We start from the raw sequence: 18,899 nt of genomic DNA on the forward strand, positions 1-18,899 counted from the left end.
AAATATATGAATTCTTTTATTAAATTTTCTTTTAATTTAATTTCTTATAAATTCATTAAAAAATATTTCATATAAAAATATATTTCTAAAATTTTGTATTATTACATTAATATATAAGCTATGTCACGACCCAAAATTCTGAGCCGTGACCGACGCATAATTTAAGTATTTTTAAATCATTCAAGTTTTATCAGAGTATCTTGAATAAATATATTGTCACTTATTAATCCCAAAAAATAGACAAAATCCAAATAAACAAAATACTGAATAAACATCATAAATATCCCATAAGTAAACTGAGGAATCTCTACAGATTTCAAATGAAAACTTAAACTGTTTAATAAACTAAACTAATTATTAGCCCGATAAAACATGAATTCGAGCATACCATGAGAAAAAATAAAAGATTGTCCTTCTATAGAAAATAGACTAAATATTTGGATCAGCTACAGAATTCTACTGATCTAAAACATATAACAGACAGGGAAAATGTGGTTTGAGCTAATGCTCAATGCATGATAATTATAGCACACAACGAAACAGTAACAGACAAACACTTGATTAATTTCACGATAAATTTTCTATTCAAATAAAATCATGCTCATGCTATCAAAATTATTAATAAAATAATTTAATAAAACATATATATAAAAGAAATTCATTCAATAAAATTTTATGGTACAGTACACTAGGGTGATGATACCCCATATCACTAAAGACCAGATGGTAAGTGCGCTACTAGATATTAGATACCTTCCTCCTCCTTCACAGATATCAATGCATATGATACTAATGCAAATCATAAATTGTAATAATGCATGACTCAATAATGCAACCTAATACCGTGATAGTCTACACAGTGGGGTCAGATAACAGATACAAATACTGGGCACAGATACCAATTCAAAACAGAAAATCAATTTGTACAAATCAATCAAAATCAATAAAAAATTTTCAGATAACAAATAATAACTGATAGTGCAATTCCAATAGTTTATTTCAATAATTTCAAATAATCAATAAGATCAAATCAATCTCAAATTAATTCAGTGTAACACATCGATAAATTTTATAGTCAAGTATCAATCAATATAAATATATTAAAGGTCTGTTCTCAGAATCCTAATGGCTCTAATGCAGAAATAGTTGACAAGATCAATTATTTAATCAAAATCGAAATAAAATTCAATAATAAAATAAAACTCTAGAAAATGACATGTAAAATAATTTTTAAAATATTAATTTAAAATTTCATTTAATAACAAACTTAATACTAAGAAATTTTAAAATGGACTAAAACAGTGTCATGTACTATAATTACCACTCATCTGGAACCTCTAAGACAATGGTTATTTTCAATGGACGAAAGATAATTTCAACTGACATATTGAATATTCGAATCTCTTACACACCCAAAATATAAAAGAGAAATATTAAAAAACAATAAATAAAATAATATATATATATATATATATATATATATATATATATATATATAAATTCAAGGTTATTATCTCACAGTATTTATAATCAACTCAATTTAATATCAATAATTAAAGAAGAGAAAAAAAAATAGAATTTCTAAAGTAGTTGTAATAAATCAAGAAAAGAAAATAAAATCAAATTCACTCATTATTGAACAAAAAATGAAAATTTTTACCTTGAAAACAGAATTAAATGTGATGAATAAAGAAGTAGAAATTTAGAGATTCTCTGCGCACATCAAATTATAAATAGTATATATATATATATAAAATGATGAAAATACCTGTTGAGAGTATTTGGTAGAAAAAAGAGGTGATAAATAGGTTTTGAGAGCAAAGTTTAGCAGAAGAGATTATTAGGGTATATATATTTCAATAGTTCTATTAGGTGCAGAATGAGATAAGAGTTATTATTGAATTGAGTTGTTCAGATTACAGATATATATTTAATTTCAAAACATAATATATATATAAACAGACCATCCAATAAAATATTCTTTATCTTATTTTATTTTATTTTATTTCTAGATAAATATTTTAAATTATTATTAGATAATTAAAATAAATAAATAAATAGATAATTATTGGGTTCCCACAAGTTAGTTCTAAATAAAATTGAATTTATAAATCCTTTGTAAATACTACTATATATATATATATATATATATATATATATATATATATATATATATATATATATATATATATATATAACAACGGAAAAGTATTATAAAAAAAAAATTCATGTCTATTATAAAAAATATTTAATTAGCATGTAATATATAATAAAGTTATATGAGTTTAGAATTTTAAATAGTATATAATTACATACAAAGCATATAAAACAAATTGTTTATATGAGAAAAAATTTAAATAGATAAATATATATTATTTAAAAATTAAGAAGTAATATAATAAGTTGAGTTTAATTATAAAATTAATATAATTAATATGGCGATTAGAATTTATAATATAGATTTTTAATTTTAAAATAGTACATTATTAAAAGTTTAAAAATACTAATTTGTGTAAATGTTAAAAAAAAGTATAATGATTTTTTAATTTTGTTAATACTATAATTTTATTCTAATATGGTAAATAATAAATACATATAAAAAAAATTAGAAATCATGCTTTGAATATAAAATTGCTATTTCAATTTAATAAATTTATATTTAAATATAAATACAAATTGATATTTTGATTTAAAAAGAATCTAATTTTCATATGAATATAAGCATGATATTGTTTAATAGAATATATTTTGATTTAATATATGTTAATATTTTATAAGTTACTTTATAATAATGACTACTTATTGCATTATTAATAAGGTAACTATTAAATAATTTATAATTTACATACATTAGAGAATGTCATGTGACAATACTGTGAATAAAAATGCTATGTGTTAGCCGCGTGACAATATTATGAAGATATTTTCTTATGAATACTTTTCTACTTTATATAGATAGATAGATTATTTTTAATTTTATCCTTATCTCTATTAAATAAAATAATTATCGTCACTCTCCGAAATTTAGTCTGCTTTTAGAGCCTGAGCATGGTGTGAAACTCCTCGTTCGAAAGATATAACTGCTTTGTCTGAGTTAGCATGTGGTATGTGTACAAGTGTGCTGAATAAGTATTTGCAATAAAGGTTTACGAAAAAGGGAAGATTAACCCTTTTATTGTTGGCAATATAAATTCAATATAAATTTAAGTACTAATAAATTTAGATATGTTTACATAATATTAATTAATGTGAATATTAAAGTAAATTCCACTAACCGTCCCTAGCTTTGTGAAAAATTAAAATTGAACCCTTATTAATTTTATGAAAATTAAAATTTTATACGGTGCTATAGACTTAAAATTAAATTGGCCCCTTAATTTTGTGAAAAGTAAAATTTTAATATGGTGTTGTTTAAAATTAAATTAGTTCTTTAATTTTAAAATTGTTCATATTTTTAGTCTATTTATCTATTTGAATTTGTAATATCTTGGTTTGCCGAATAAAAAGTTTTATTTATAGTATAGTCCATAATTTTATTAAAATATTTTTATTTAAAAAATATTATCTTGATTTTATTTCTCAAAGTAAAAGCTTACAAATGAAGTCAAGTTCCATCTCTGGTTCTATATGTATAAGAGTTTGAGATATGTATATCTGTCAATACCATAAGATGTTTGTATGTGATGGTTGAGAATAATAAATTAGCATATTATAATTTTTATTAGGAAATTTGCAAAAGAAATTTTTATGTCATATATATTAATATAATTAATTTTATATAAATAGCCTTATTACGAGTTTGGGTAATTTTAAGTTTAGGATGGGCAATTAATTAATTCCATTTCAATTTAACTGAAAAAAGAAAGAATTGAACCTCTTATTTTTATAAACCAAACCGAAGCAATAAGTGAAATGAATCCAACAAAATCCCAAAACAAATAGGAGAAAATCCACGAACATGAGACATTAAAGTTCACCACCTGAAAACTCAAGAAATACATTTAAAATTCAACATTTAAACAATCAAAAGCCAAAGTTCAATTAAAAATATAAAGCAAAAACCAAGAAAACCACTTTGGAGAACAGGTCATGGAGGTGATGGCTGAGGAACAGAATAGGGCAAATCTGCTAGTAGGGTCGCAAGGACAAAGGTAGTTTGGGAGTTACCGGTAGAAATGTTAATGGGAGGCAAGGATTGCTCCTTCCGTCTCTGTTTCATATGGAATTGAAGTTAAGATAGGGACTTTTTCGTTAGGTGATTTTCTGTGAAGAATTTTTCTTTTAAATTAACCCTCCACAAATATAAAACTAAAATGGGATTGAAGAAAATTAATCATGTTCAGTGGGTTGGATAGGGTTTAGTAACAATGGTCATCTCTAGTTACTAGGTCTGGGTTCGTAACATACAGAGTGGATTTTGGGTTTCTTGGCACGATAGAGGGGAGATGCTGCCTTTATGGGTTTGGTTCACAAAGGACTTTTTGTGGACAATTTAAAACATTGCCCAGCTGAAAGCAAAAGTGTTTCCCATTTCGAGAAAAATCATTAGAAAAAAACAAAATGGCGTCGCCCGGACTCGAACCGGAGACCTTCAGTGTGTTAGACTGACGTGATAACCAACTACACCACGACACCGTATTGATGTTTTAGCATGTTTAATTTTACAAAAATACAGCACATAAAATTCATCCGCTTTCTTGCTCCAGTTCTTTTAACACCTGTTCCGGCTCCTCTTCGAGGAAAACCGAAAACCCTTTCTTCCTCCTCTGGCCTCTTCTTTCTCTCTCTTCAAATCGATAAGCTTCCGCTGATTTCTTTCTCTTCTTGCTTTACCGTATTTGCTTTTACAGAAATTTTTGAACAAAAAAATGTCTAGCGCTTTGGATATGTCCCTTGACGATATCATCAAGAGCAATAAAAAGTCTGGATCCGGCAACGCCCGAGGGCGGGGCCGAGCTTCCGGACCTGGACCTGCTCGCCGATTCACCAACCGCATCGCTAATCGGGCTGCTCCGTATACCACCACCGCTAAGGTGTTTGTTTAGTTAGGGTTTCGATTTTGTGGTCATTTGTTTTCTTCTGAATCTAAATCTGTTGCTGATCGGAGTGATTGGAATGATTTGTTTTCAGGCTCCTGAAATGACGTGGCAGCACGACATGTTTACGGATCAGGGTATTGGGTACCCAGGGCAGGCAGGTCGGGCCTCGGCCATAGAGACTGGAACGAAGCTTTACATTTCTAATTTACATTTTGGCGTTTCAAACGAGGATATTAAGGTAATTATTGGCTCTATTAGGTTTATTCTGTTTGGTATTTTGAATGCCTTGGTATCTATTTTGATAGTTTTACAAATCCTGAATTAATTTTAAACGGATTTACTTGATTAAATTGTTTGCTCAAATAATTTGGCGTGTATTTAATTTGATCTTGCATGAAGAATGGAAATAAGAAGATTTATTAATGGCTATTGAAATTAAAGGTTTGTTGTGTTTTAAATTATGAATGGGCAATATTTGTATATCTTTTTGGAAGGAATTCTGTCTTGATTGTTATAAATGCCTTGAAAAAAAAATTTTGTTTTAGTAGTCTTTATTCTACCTGTTTGTGATTCTGTTATTTAGTAATTCCATCTCTCACTTTGTTGATGGCTGTGAAATTAAATGGGAAAAAAATGTGGATAAGTGCTGAAAGCAATGCTTTTACGTTTTGCATGTTTCTTTAACTAATGATTGTTAAACTATGTGCAGGAGTTGTTTTCTGAAGTTGGCGATTTGAAGCGGTGCTCAATCCATTATGATAGGAGCGGGAGATCGAAGGTATCTAATTCAAGTTTGGCATGAACTACATCCTTCTGATGAATACTTTGTGTCCAGTTGTAGTTTAGAAAACCTCTTTTTCTTAGGGAACGGCAGATGTAGTCTTCTCCCGGCGAGCAGATGCCTCAGCTGCTGTCAAGAGATACAACAATGTTCAGCTTGATGGGAAACCAATGAAGATAGAGATTGTGGGAACAAATATTGCTACTCCTGGTGTACCTCCAGCTACTAATGGCACATTTGGAAATTCAAATGGAGCTCCTAGAGGGTTTGCCTTGTGCTTCCTTTTGTTTTACTTCCTGCACTTTCTAATTGTGATTCATGGTTTGAAAAGTAGCCAATTTATTATGTTTCTTGCACGGCTACCCATAATGAATTTTGTTATTGATTATCACTTAGATCTTGATAAATAAGTTTCAGCAGGTTTAGAAATTGGGTTTTGAATAGCATTTATTTGTTGTAAAAGGTTTAGTTAGTTTTTGTTATCTAGGATAGAAAGTTAAGAATCATTATAATTGTTCTAGAGATGAAATCTTACAGTTCAACGAAAGTTTGCTCCTAAGAAGGATGTGCTGAAGTCTCATGGAGAAATTATGGTTTTGTTTAAAGTAGTTGAATGACCTCAAAAGTGATTTGCATGTGATTGCCAAACTATGGTTCTTGAATATGTTTGCAGTTGATTTCTGATTTGAACTATTCAATGATTATTAATACTGCTGGTGTCAGTTATGCAACTATATCTCCTTTTTGGTAGTGAATTTTCTTAGAATTTGAAATTTTGCTTTTTCTTTAAAAAAAAATGTAAACTGTTTTCTAATTTTTAGTCTAATCTTGACATATTGTGTATGTGGTTCTAAATTTGATATTGTTACATTTATTTGCTTGTGAAATATATTTTGATGTGTTGATTATTGTATGCCTTTTATGTGCGTGTCTTTCAACAATAATATTGGGTTTAAACAATCTATGTATCATATTGATTTGTTCATCCTTTGTGTGGCAAAAGTACCTTTATTTACACGATGCGATGCTGCTTGTGACACTGATTTGTTTGGGTCTGTATACTTACCTAGAAAAGGTTTAGTCTTGTGGGTAATACAATAGCTATCTGTCCTAGGTTTGGCTTGCTTATACTCTCTTACAAATTCTTATTGATAGGTTTGCATTTAGTTATGTAGTAATTGTTTTACAAAGCAGTGTTTGTCAAAGGTTTTGTTACAGTGTGTTTGAGTAATTTTCCCTGCCTTCTTTTTTAGGGGACAAGGAAGAGGTGGTGCGATGGGGCGGGCACGTGGTGGCAGTGGCCGTGGATTTGGAAGGGGTCGTGGACGTGGAAGGGGCCATGCTGAAAAGGTATCTGCAGAAGATCTTGATGCTGATCTGGAGAAGTATCACTCAGAAGCAATGGAGACAAATTGAGTGCATTCCTTTTGTTTTGTTGGTTGGTCTTACACGTTTCTTTTGTGGCCTTTTATGTGCTTGATGATGCAACAACCCTGACTATCTTCTGTAACTTTATCAAGTCTTTAGGAATTACAGAAAAACTCAAAGAGAGACTGTTAGAATCTTTATTATGGAGTTTGGGCTTTTATTATCAATTGCTCCTTGACTTGGGTATTAAATACGTGGGTTATGGACAGCAGTCAGATTGCAATTGCACTCTTGCTTTTCGTTTCGTTAGCTTCTCAACTCCTTCTGTTTTACTCTGCAAGTTGGAATAGGAAGTGGAAATATTTTTCGTATGTGTTCTTGCACAATGAAATACTGTCTGCAAGGAGTGGAGGATTCAGCCTGAACAGAAATTGCCCAGTGTTCCTGTTTCTTTGGGTTGCTTCATCATAAAAACAGGGAGATTTCCTCTGAGGTAGATTTCTTTATGTTTGAATTATAACTAGCAGCATTTTTCCCCCCCCTGTCAGAACTTGTCCCTTGTTCATGGTGCAATTGATTTTGATGGTTGAGTTGTTAGTTTCGTAAATTACCTCTCTTTTTGTATTCTGTCCAGGGAAATTTTAGTTCCCGAGTATTCCATATGGCTCCTGATGTAGTATATTATAGTTTTGGAATCTATCTGCTTCAGTCAGCCTGAAAATGTTTAAAATACAGGTGAAGAGGAAATCTGGAACATGTTTTTGTCTTTTTGAGTAGTAACTTGCTGTATGTGTTTGTCAATCTATATTGGATTTTAAGAACTTGGCAATGATGTCCTTTGGTCCGGGAAAAAGAGTTCTTATTTAAACCTCCTTGGTTGAGGGTTTTAGAGCTTCTTTAATTGGCTGTGAAGAATTGGGCTGCTATCTTAAAGGAGCTGCACTCAGTTTTATGCACTACTAGTACTTGTTCTCAAACAGCACTGGAATATTTGGTACATATGTGCAAATTTGTCCAGTACTGTTTACAGAATTGGTGCTGCATTCTTGTGTTCATGCTATGTTGTTGATGCAGTCGAACTTATTAAGATCAGTTCCTGCTTTGTCAAGAGCATAATGCTGGTTTACTTCCGGCTCCTTGAGAAGTGACTGGCCACAGGCATTATAGTCTGCTTGTTGTGGAATGGAGCGTAATACGTATTCAGGTGATGTAGGTGTCTTACTCGGGCCTTTTTTAATTTGGAATTCAAAGATGGTTGTATTCGAGTGGAAACGGATGGGAATGATGGCAGTATTTTTTGTGTTGCTGCCTTCGAATTCATCCTTCTACTTTTCTACTAACTCTTTATACTGTTATGTTAGGACTGGCTGAAAAAAATGGTTGACCTGCTGTTGAAAGGAAGAAGTGAAATGAGAAAGAAACTGTACCAGCTGCTGTAACGTGTAATGTTCCAAGCTCTTCTTTTTTCCTTCGATGCACATGCCTTTACCCCTTGTGGTTATTGGTTATGATACATGTGTACATGGAGGTATTGATACATGTGATAATCGAGTGTAGGAGCAAAAAAGTGAAAAGGGTATAAAGATAATTAGCGTAATATATCTAAAGGCTAGGATTAAATGTATAAAGATAAAAATAATAATGGAAAACACATGGATACAAACAACAATAACCCACCGCTTTTTTATATACTTGAAATTGCTTGTTCACCAAATTTGGTTCCGAAGAAGGCAATGACTTGACATATTGTGGGGCGACAGGAACAGGAAGTCACGATGGGTGAGGTCTTTCCTTTGATCAGAGTTCTTTTTAACTTCCGAAGGAGGAGAATCGTGGCTGTTACTGTAAGCCTGCTGAATCACCAGGGCGCATCCTAAATCGATTTGTATATTTTGATTTTTAATGTTTAAAAAATTTTAATTGAAAGCATTGTAATTAGATGTAGGATTTAGGATTAAGGGCGAGTAATCTACAATTTCAGTTCCATTTTTTGATTTAAACAGTTCGATTCAATTATCAATTCATAGAAAGTTTGGATTTTGGTTCATTTCAATTATTTATTTAAAAAAACCAACCAATAATCAGACCTACCCATTTTTTATTTATTTTCTTAGGAAAAGTTTAATATTTTTTCCTGGGAAAAGGGTGAGAAGGATACGATCTATTTTCCTGGGTAGGCCCTACTAAATTAGTTTTTATTACCCGTTTGATTTATGCACGATTTCATTTGGATGCACTGTGCGACACGTGGGCTTGGGAAGAGTTAATGTATGCAGACTTAATTCTTCATAGAGAGATATTTCGTGACTTGAACTCGCGATCTCATATTACAAGTAGAGTAATTTTACCGTTGCATCAAACTCAACCTCTATTCATTATTCATGTTAATATTGATTGGGTGTTAATGCAGATATATCACGAGGGAAAAAAAGTGCTCACAGGGAAAAGCAAATCTAAGCCTTCCAGGCTGCATTACGAAGAGCTCTGGTGGGATACAATGGACCACCAGGAAGTAAAGCTATACAAACATGCCCTTAGTCTTGTACTTGAGGTCATTCTAAATTCCATACCTACAGAAATTCAATATCTACCTTATTAAGAACGCTAGCAAATAGAAATCTAATTTGAGAGAGATAATGCAATAGAACTTGCTCCACCTTCAACTTCTAAAGCTGACCGTCAAAGGAATTCCAGCACGATTAGAACATGAAAATACAAGCATATGTCTAACTACATACAACAGATAAAATATGAAATTTCAAAAACAAAATATGTATAGTCTAAAGATTGACTATACTTTGTCTGCAAGTTCAATCACAAAAAAGTCCACTGGATCACCAACCAAGAAAGCATTTGGAAAAACAGGAAAATGCTTTAAGAAGATTTCAAGTTTGTTATCTACACAGAACAAGGTATCATAAATAAGCAAATGACCATGCAATTTGTTGTTTAATGTTGAATTTATGCAAAGCAATAAAGCTTACCTAAGTTGTAAAAAGGTAAAAATATTGAAAGTAGAAGAAACAGATCTCGTTGCGCTTGAATTAAAGATTGACAAATTACATTCTTCAGTGAAAATCAGATTAAAGAAAATTTCACGTAATTGGTAGCTGAATAATGGCTCTAAAGTTCTAAATATAATTTTACAATAGAGTAATAAATGCAGAGCAAAACAATTGCTTTCTGAGACAGAAGGAAGCAGTGACTTCCTGAAATGCACTGGAATTTTATTCAAGTGCTTAGGCTTTAGTGGAACTTCCCCAAGTAGATACTGAAACCGATAAAGCGCAAAAGTAGAGAGAGAGAGAGAGAGAGAGAGAGAGAGATAGAGACTAACTCTAAACTAAACTCAACTAAGCCTTTATCCCAAAAATTTGGGGTCGGTTATATGGATTCGCTTTTTCCACTCTGAACGATTTTGGGTTAAATCCTCAGAAATGTGTAATGCTTCTAAGTCATGCTGTACTACTCTCCTCCAAGTCAATTTAGGTCTACCCCTTTTTTTCTTTCTATCCTCTAGCCTAATGTGTTCTACTTGTCTAACTGGAGCCTCCGTATGTCTACGCTTCACATGACCAAACCACCTCAATCTCCCTTCTCTCAACTTATCTTCAATTGGCACCACTCCTACCTTTTCTCTAATACTTTCATTACGGACTTTATCTAGTCTAGTATGACCACTCATCCACCTTAACATTCTCATCTCTGCAACTCTTATCTTAGATGCATACGACTCTTTCAGTGCCCAACACTCACTACCATATAGCATAGCCGGTCGTATGGCTGTACGGTAAAATTTTCCTTTTAATTTATTGGGAATCTTACGATCACATAAAACTCCCGTGGCACGTCTCCACTTCAGCCATCCGACTTTAATCCTATGACTAACATCCTCCTCACATCCCCCATCTACTTGAAGGACTGAGCCTAGATATTTAAAGTGATTACTTTGGGACAGTGCCACTCCATTCAAACTAACTCCTTCCCTATCACCAGTTTGGCCTTCACTGAACTTGCAATTCATGTATTCTGTCTTCGTTCTACTTAACTTAAAACCCTTTGACTCTAGAGTACTTCTCCAAAGTTCTAGCTTCCTATTGACTCCTTCTCGTGTCTCATCTATCAGAACAATATCATCCGCAAACATCATGCACCAAGGAATACTCTCTTGTATATGTTTCAGTTCATCTAAAACTAATGTAAAAGGTAAGGGCTTATGGCTGATCCTTGGTGTAATCCAATTGAGATCGGAAAATCTCTTGTGTCCTCCCACCGTGCACAATAGTAGTTGCTCCTTCATACATATCTTTCAATACTTGTATGTACCTAATAGATACCCTCTTTTGTTCTAACGCATTCCATAAGACCTCTCTTGGAACACTATCATAAGCCTTCTCCAAATCAATAAAAACCATGTGTAGATCTTTCTTCCCATCTCTATATTTCTCCATCAAGCTTCTAATGAGAAAGATCGCTTCCATAGTTGAACGACCAGGCATGAAACCAAATTGATTGAGAGAGATAGAAGTATCATGACGTAGTCGATGCTCCATAACTCTCTCCCACAACTTCATAGTATGGCTCATGAGTTTAATTCCCCTATAGTTTGAGCAACTCTGTATGTCTCCCTTATTTTTAAAAATAGGTACTAAAATACTCTTCCTCCATTCATCAGGCATTTTCTTTGAGTTTAGAATCTTATTAAATAATTTAGTTAACCATGCCACTCCCATATCTCCCAAATACTTCCACACTTCAATTGGTATTTCATCGGGTCCACAGGCTTTACCTACTTTCATTCTCTTAAGTGCTTCCTTTACTTCTAAAGATCTAATCCTTCTAGTATAATTTACATTCTTTTCTATTGTTCTATAATTTATATTCACGCTATTTCCATTTTGACTATTATTAAAGAGATCATTAAAATAATTTCTCCATCTTTCTTTAATGTCCTCATCTTTCACCAACACTTTTCCTTCTTTATCCTTAATGCACCTAACTTGATTGAGATCTTGACATTTCCTTTCTCTACTCCTTGCTAATCTATAAATATCTTTCTCCCCTTCTTTAGTTCCAAGTTTCTCATATAACTTTTCAAAGGCACGTGCTCTTGCTTGGCTAATCGCTTTTTGCCTCTTTCTTTGCTATCTTGTATTGTTCATATGCCTCATTATTATCACATTTAGGTAATTTCTTATACCATTCCCTTTTTCTCTTCACTGCCTTTTGTACTTCCTCATTCCACCACCATCTCTCTTTTGAGGGTGGTCCATGTCCTTTAGACTCCCCAAGTACTTTTCTAGCTACTTCTCTAATCTTTGATGCCATCTGTATCCACATATCATTGGCCTCCATATCTAGCTTCCATGCTTCAGACTCAAGAAGCTCATTTTTGAACTTCACTTGCTTTACTCCTTTGAACTCCCACCACTTTGTTCGAGCTACACTATTTCTTCTGACCTTACTTGAATTGTTCCTAAACTTGACATTCAAGACCACCAACCTATGTTGACTTGTTAAAGCCTCTCCTGGAATGACCTTGCAATCCTTGCATAGAGCTCTATTTGTCTTCCTGGTTAAGAGGAAATCGATTTGGCTTCTATGTTGCCCACTTTTGAAAGTCACTAAATGTGACTCTCTTTTTATAAAGTAGGTATTTGCTAGTATTAGGTCGTATGCCATAGCAAAATCCAGGATGCTTTTTCCCTCCTCATTTCGACTGCCAAAACCAAAACCTCCATGAACATTCTCATAACCTTGCCTATCACTTCCTACATGTCCATTCAAATCTCCACCAATGAAAACATTCTCTTCATTCGGTATGCTTTGCATTAAATCATCCATATCTTCCCAAAACCTTTGTTTACTCTCACTGTCTAGTCCTATTTGTGGGGCATAAGCACTAACTATATTTATTGTTTTTCCGTCTAGTACTAGTTTTACTAGTATAATTCTATCTCCTACTCTTTTCACAGCTACTACTGCGTCTTTCAATGTCCTGTCTATGATTATACCCACTCCGTTCTTGTTTCTCTCCTTTCCGGTAAACCACAATTTATACCCTGAATTACCCACTTCCTTACTTTTCTCTCCTACCCATTTAGTCTCCTGAATGCAAGCAATATTCACCCTTCTCCTTTCCAAGGTATCCACAAGCTCCATTAATTTTCCTGTAAGTGATCCAACATTCCAAGTACCAACACTGATCCTCCTCCTATCCTGCTCCTTCCTAATTGGTCTCCTTCTATGATATCTTCTATTATTTTCTATGTCTATCTTGTGTTCTGTTTCACTATTTGTTCTATTATCTGTCTTATGGACTAACTTCTTTACCCACACCCGTCCATAATGTGGGAATCCTTGCTCACTTAACACCACACCCGGGCGCCGGCATGGCGCGTTGCTTTCGGTGAACGCCCTACACCCTTGCATATTTATCACTACACCCGGGCTCCGATGTAGCGCGTCGTTAGTAGAGGACGCCCCAACGTTTATATCATTTGAATCCATATCATAGGGTGTGACGAAATTTTTACGCTGGTTGTCACCTACCGCAACCCTCCTCTTTTATCCGGGCTTGGGACCGGCTAAGCACAAACTACTTAGGTGGAGTTAGAGAGAGAGATAGAGACATAGAATAAAATATATTTTAACAATGTATATCAATTTGAATTGGTCTCATTATATCATTGAAAGGCCTCTTACCAGAAAGAGGGCTTGAAATCGCCTAGTGCTCGTTTGGTTGTCAATCCTGAAATAGATATTAAACAAAAACAAAAAATTACTACATCTTTCATCATTCTTATACATTTGCAATGGGATAATGGAATATACAAGAAGTTGTCTCCAACCACAAGGTAAAATACAAAATTTTAGTTTCCTTTACCTTGAAACATAAAAACAGTATTAATCTGACAGCATAGAGTTGACAAGAGAAAAATTAAGAGAAAAGGTAAATATAAACAAGCCCCCTCTTCCCTTCCTCCCCACCCCCACCAACCAAACCCCCTCTTCCCCTTTTTCTTTTATTCTTTCCAGGTTGACGTCTTGGCCACATATAGAACCTCATCTGACCAAAAGAGACAGCTGTTCAGTTGGAGCACCAAGATTGTTAAGAAGAGTATGAATTGGACATCTTAGTTCAGCATTAAGCCACTTAGAAATGCGCCAGTGTGATACCCAGATATTCAACAACCCGAAGGAAAAACAAAATACATTGATTTTTTAGTTCAAGAAAAATGCTACAGATAACAAGCAGTGAACAGTTAGATTTTGATCTGATTTCTGACATGGAATTGATTTCATAGGGTGAACAGATCTTAACTCATCTTGAAAGAAGAGGAAAACGGAAAGAGATGTGCAAGATAAAAATAACTCTGAATCTTAAGATAGTCAATTTCAAAACTAGAGAGTATTTCTTTTTCCCAAATCCAGTGTAAGAAAAAGTCAGTTTCATTCCTGATGTGTATTGATAAGCATTATCTAAAAGTGCAGCCAACACTCAATGGTAATTCAATCAAAAGCCATAAGTAACTCCTGAATAGATGCTAAATTACTACCAATCTACACAAGATTGCCAATATTCATACCAGAAAACACTTGTAGCACCTTGAACAAGAGCAGCTGAATAACATAGAAGTACTTCAGCACTATCAAGATGGGATTCAAATAGCAGCAGAAAGATATAAGTACTCATCAGGCATCATAGGACCTTAGAAAAGGGATCCAGAGTTATCCTTTACTACAGAATTTCAATAGTTGAAACAGATGTCATTGGTATATTGTTAACATAAAAGATCATAACAAGGCCTGAAATCATATTCATAGAAGCAACCTTTTACATGAAAACCTTGACTTAGATAATTGCATTATATCTGAATTCTGAACTACAAAGGCGTTGAGTGAATTCTGCCCAGTTATTATTTAAAATAAATACAATGGGAACTGAATGAGGGAAGAAAAGTTAAAGAGGTGAATTCAATTTATAAAAATCATTTGTTCATTTTCTAAGAAAAGAAACACAAGAATAGCATTTTACTGGAGCCCAAAATATGTGACAGGTCACAAAGTTAAAAATAAGACAGGATACTAGTAGTTTGCAATAAAATGATTTTTTTTTTTTGGAAAATTAATAAGCCCAGACCTCACTTAACCTTGGACTCAGTGTTGCCTGGATAAATCAGGAACCTAAACTGGAGACCCAAAAAATGACCATATGGTACAAAATTAAAAGGTATTTTTGTCTGCTTTGGAACAAAATATTGTATCCTCTCTTCAAATCTTGACTGTGGGCCAACTTGGGATAATGGCACTTGTGTGCTTACAGATGATAGTTTAATAAGTTAATTTGAAGATACATTTCCAGTTCAGTATATATATATATATATATATATATATATATATATATATATATATATGCATGCGTGTGTGTGTGTGTAATTTGTAGATCTTTTTAAATTTGTTCACCACTGTTTTTTCCCCAAAAGAAAAGAAAATATCAAATTAAAGCAAGAGGCATGGATGCTTAATACATTGCCAACTGATCCTACAATTGCATATAATATGATTCATGAATTCAACGACCATCACAAAATATATTTAACATAAGAATTCTGTGTATTGGGACATCTTCTCATACAAGTGCTAACAGCCAGCCAGGCTTCTTTTCTTGCATTGTCTTAGTAGCCACCTTAACAACAATTTGGCACCATAAAAGGCTGACAAAAATAAATATTTTTCTTGAGCTTGGAATCCAGATGTGGAGATTATCTTTTCCCACTAATGAGGAAAGGGATACGATCAGAGAATATCCTAAGAAATCATGAAGGTTACAGCCACACATGCTAACTTTAACAATTTGAACTATTGTTGCCATAGCAATTCTATTTTTCAATTTTGCCTATTTTGAAAAGTCAATATACAAGCTACCAGAGCCCACACCTATTTTGCCACTTTAGAGCTCCTATAAGTTCAATTTTAAACAAAGGATTAACAAATAACAAGTCAATAAAGTCTTCTACTCATAACAAGAGATAAAAGCAGAAAAGTAGATGTCCTGCAGGTTTTTAAGATCCATTCAACAGAGTTCTAATTTCCCAAAAGAAAAATATAAGAACCATACAATAACAACAACAAGTCTTGATCCCAAATAAGTTGGATCGGTTATATTGATCCTTTTCAAAAACAATTCCTCACCGATATCCAAAAATTAAAATCATTTGATACTACTTCTCGTCACCCCCTATATTCTTAAAATAATACAGTTCCATATCTATACTAATGTTGTTGGCTTATTTTAGTCCTCCTACTTAAAATAACAACTTTATTAGCTTCTAGATCCTGACTAATTTTCCAAATAATGACAAAGAAAAAGAGTATTTTACAGCACTAAACTCACCTCTGGCTGGATCATCTACTTGCAAAGCTATGTCAGCAAACAACTCTTGCAACAAGTTGCGTCTCTACGATGCAGAAGCTAGCGCCTGCAACAAAATTTTAAATTAATTTGGGATCAAATTAGGTTAATTCGGAAATGCTTCTCTTGCTTTCAAATAACAAATATCGCAATTCATTTTCAAGCTCAACAAGCAAGAGAAAAAAATTCACGATGCAAATTAACAGTAGCCCGACATTTCAACGACGTAATAATAACGAAACAAAATTTTGAGATTTCAGCCATCAACTTCTTTCGATTTCCTATTACTTTTAATTATTCTCGGGAAACAAACGGAAAATGAAAGAAGACGAGGGACAGAAAACACACACATTGAAGCTTTTTCTCGATTTCTAGTGTGACAGCAATGAGATAAGCTAAGCTCGGAGGCGTTGAAGAAGCTTTTTCCATTTTCTCTAAAGATTTGATTATTGAAACCTCAGTCACAAAGAGAATATCACAACAGCCAAGAGTGCAGATTGAGATTGGCTTTGCATCAATATATATATATACTTGAGCTTGAAGCTCGTAAATACAGGAGAACAATGAGGAATTCATTGCCTCTTTCGCTCACAAGTCATCTTTTATGAGCGTTTCCCCGTTCCGGAAACGGGAAACGGGAGGCGGGAGCGTTTCCCCGTTCCGGAAACGTTTCCTCGCCGGAAACGGTAGGACACGGCGAGGAAACGTCTCCGGGCCGTTTCCGTAATTCCTTGAAATCGGAAACGCGTTTCCTTCGCCGGACACGCGTTTCTTTAAAAAAAAAAAAAACAAAAAAAGTCACACCTCCAGGAAGAAAAGAGAAGGCAAAGAAAAAAGAAGAAGAAGAAGAAGAAGAAGAAGAAGAGGAGGAGGAGGAGTACCTGGTGTGGCAGCGTGCCGGCAATGGGAGGTGACTGGTCTCTGCTTCCTTCCCCATCCGATGCTGCTCTGCCAATAAGCCTCCCTTCAACGATGGCGCTTCTCCTTCTTCATGGTTCCGCTACTTGCCCGAATCTCCTATTTGAAATTTTTTTTTAATCATTATTTTTTTTTCAATTTTCACTATAATAAAACTATCAACCTTTTATTTTCAACATTTTAATATTAATTTTATTATTCTATATATTTATTATTCTAATTATTTATAATTATAAATATATAAATAATAAAATTAATTAATTAATTATATATTTTTTTTAATATTTAAATTTATTATAACTAAAATTTTCAAATATATATATATATGTGTGTTATTTATTTATAAATATATCCCTATATTTTTTATATTTATGCGTTTTCCCACATATTTGTTTTCTATTTTTTTGAAAATACCATTTTTTAGTGTCCATTTCCGCGTTTCTTCGTGTCCGCGTTTCCGTTTCCGAGCTACTCTTAACTTTTCCTTTTTATCCAATGCATGCTATTTTTCTTTTTAAAATATTATTTTGAAAGAAAATAGTAATTAATTTATTAATTTAATAAGTTTTAAGAACAATTTAATAGTATAAATTATTTAATTTAAAAAAAATAATATAAGTAAGAGTATATTTAAAAAAATAAATAAATAAAATTTATGCTTTTATTATATAAATATATTTTTTAATTTATGTAAAAATATAAATAAATTTATTTTTATAAAATAAATAGAATAATATACAGAAAAAATATTAAAAATAATATTTTTCTATAAATATAAAATTTAATTATCTCTTGTAAAAAAAATAATACAATTATGAGAGAGGAAGCACTTGTTTTGAGAGTATTTGCTTGAAAAGCTCATAATAATTTCTCTAAACAATGGGAACGGTAGACGAATGTGATAAAACGAATGTGATAAAATTACAAGCGGATGACAAAAGGGGAAGGATGGACACCTAGAGATGAGAATGTGATAAAATTACTAGCGGTCCACTTTAGTGTTCTGGTTATGTGGGCAGCCTTCCGGCCCCCGTTTTTCTATGTTGCCTTTTCTTGCTGAGTTTTAACTATCTGCCCTGGGACTTAGTACTAAGCTAATTAGTAACTTAGTTGGTCTGTTTATCGTGGCCTTCTTTTCTTGCAATGAAAATGTCTTTACTTTCAATTTAAAAAAAAAAAAAGTTCAATTAGTATTTTTACAGAAGTTTTTTTTTTTAAGTTTTATTCATTTATTTTCATAAAAAAAAATGAATCTATCATTTTTCTAATTTATAACTTTTATTTTATTTCAACGTATAATTTATGAGAGATCTAAAGAATAAAAGTATAGAAATTAATAAAATCTAATAAAATAAGATCAAACCGATTAACCGATTTG

The 18,899-nt window shown here is 32.7% G+C and overlaps 1 protein-coding gene, 1 long non-coding RNA gene and 1 other non-coding gene across 4 annotated transcripts; 1 reads left to right on the forward strand and 2 right to left on the reverse strand.

Moving 5' to 3' along the window:
- Window positions 1-4,561: 4,561 nt before the first annotated feature.
- On the reverse strand, window positions 4,562-4,635 carry TRNAV-AAC (transfer RNA valine (anticodon AAC)). Its single transcript has one exon. It is a non-coding gene; the product is annotated as a tRNA-Val (tRNA).
- A 74-nt stretch (window positions 4,636-4,709) lies between these two features.
- Window positions 4,710-7,439, forward strand: LOC110648420 (THO complex subunit 4A). The gene is made up of 5 exons (XM_021802639.2): window positions 4,710-5,033; window positions 5,131-5,277; window positions 5,749-5,817; window positions 5,904-6,085; window positions 7,074-7,439. The coding sequence occupies exons 1-5, from the start codon at window positions 4,869-4,871 to the stop codon at window positions 7,234-7,236; spliced, it is 726 nt and encodes a 241-aa protein (XP_021658331.2). The 5' UTR covers window positions 4,710-4,868; the 3' UTR covers window positions 7,237-7,439.
- Window positions 7,440-9,582: 2,143 nt separating this feature from the next.
- On the reverse strand, window positions 9,583-17,664 carry LOC110648422 (uncharacterized). Of its 2 annotated transcripts, none has more exons than XR_009147417.1 (4): window positions 17,485-17,664; window positions 16,586-16,670; window positions 13,894-13,939; window positions 9,583-9,758 (listed from the first exon to the last, which is right to left on the reverse strand). It is a non-coding gene; the product is annotated as an uncharacterized LOC110648422 (long non-coding RNA). The 2 variants fall into 2 exon arrangements; XR_009147416.1 differs by lacking the exon at window positions 9,583-9,758 and adding an exon at window positions 10,204-10,459 and having other exon boundaries at window positions 17,485-17,662.
- Between the last annotated feature and the right edge of the window lie 1,235 nt (window positions 17,665-18,899).

The sequence above is a fragment of the Hevea brasiliensis genome, chromosome 1 (genome assembly GCF_030052815.1).
Source record: "Hevea brasiliensis isolate MT/VB/25A 57/8 chromosome 1, ASM3005281v1, whole genome shotgun sequence".
Taxonomy (NCBI): Eukaryota; Viridiplantae; Streptophyta; class Magnoliopsida; order Malpighiales; family Euphorbiaceae; genus Hevea; species Hevea brasiliensis.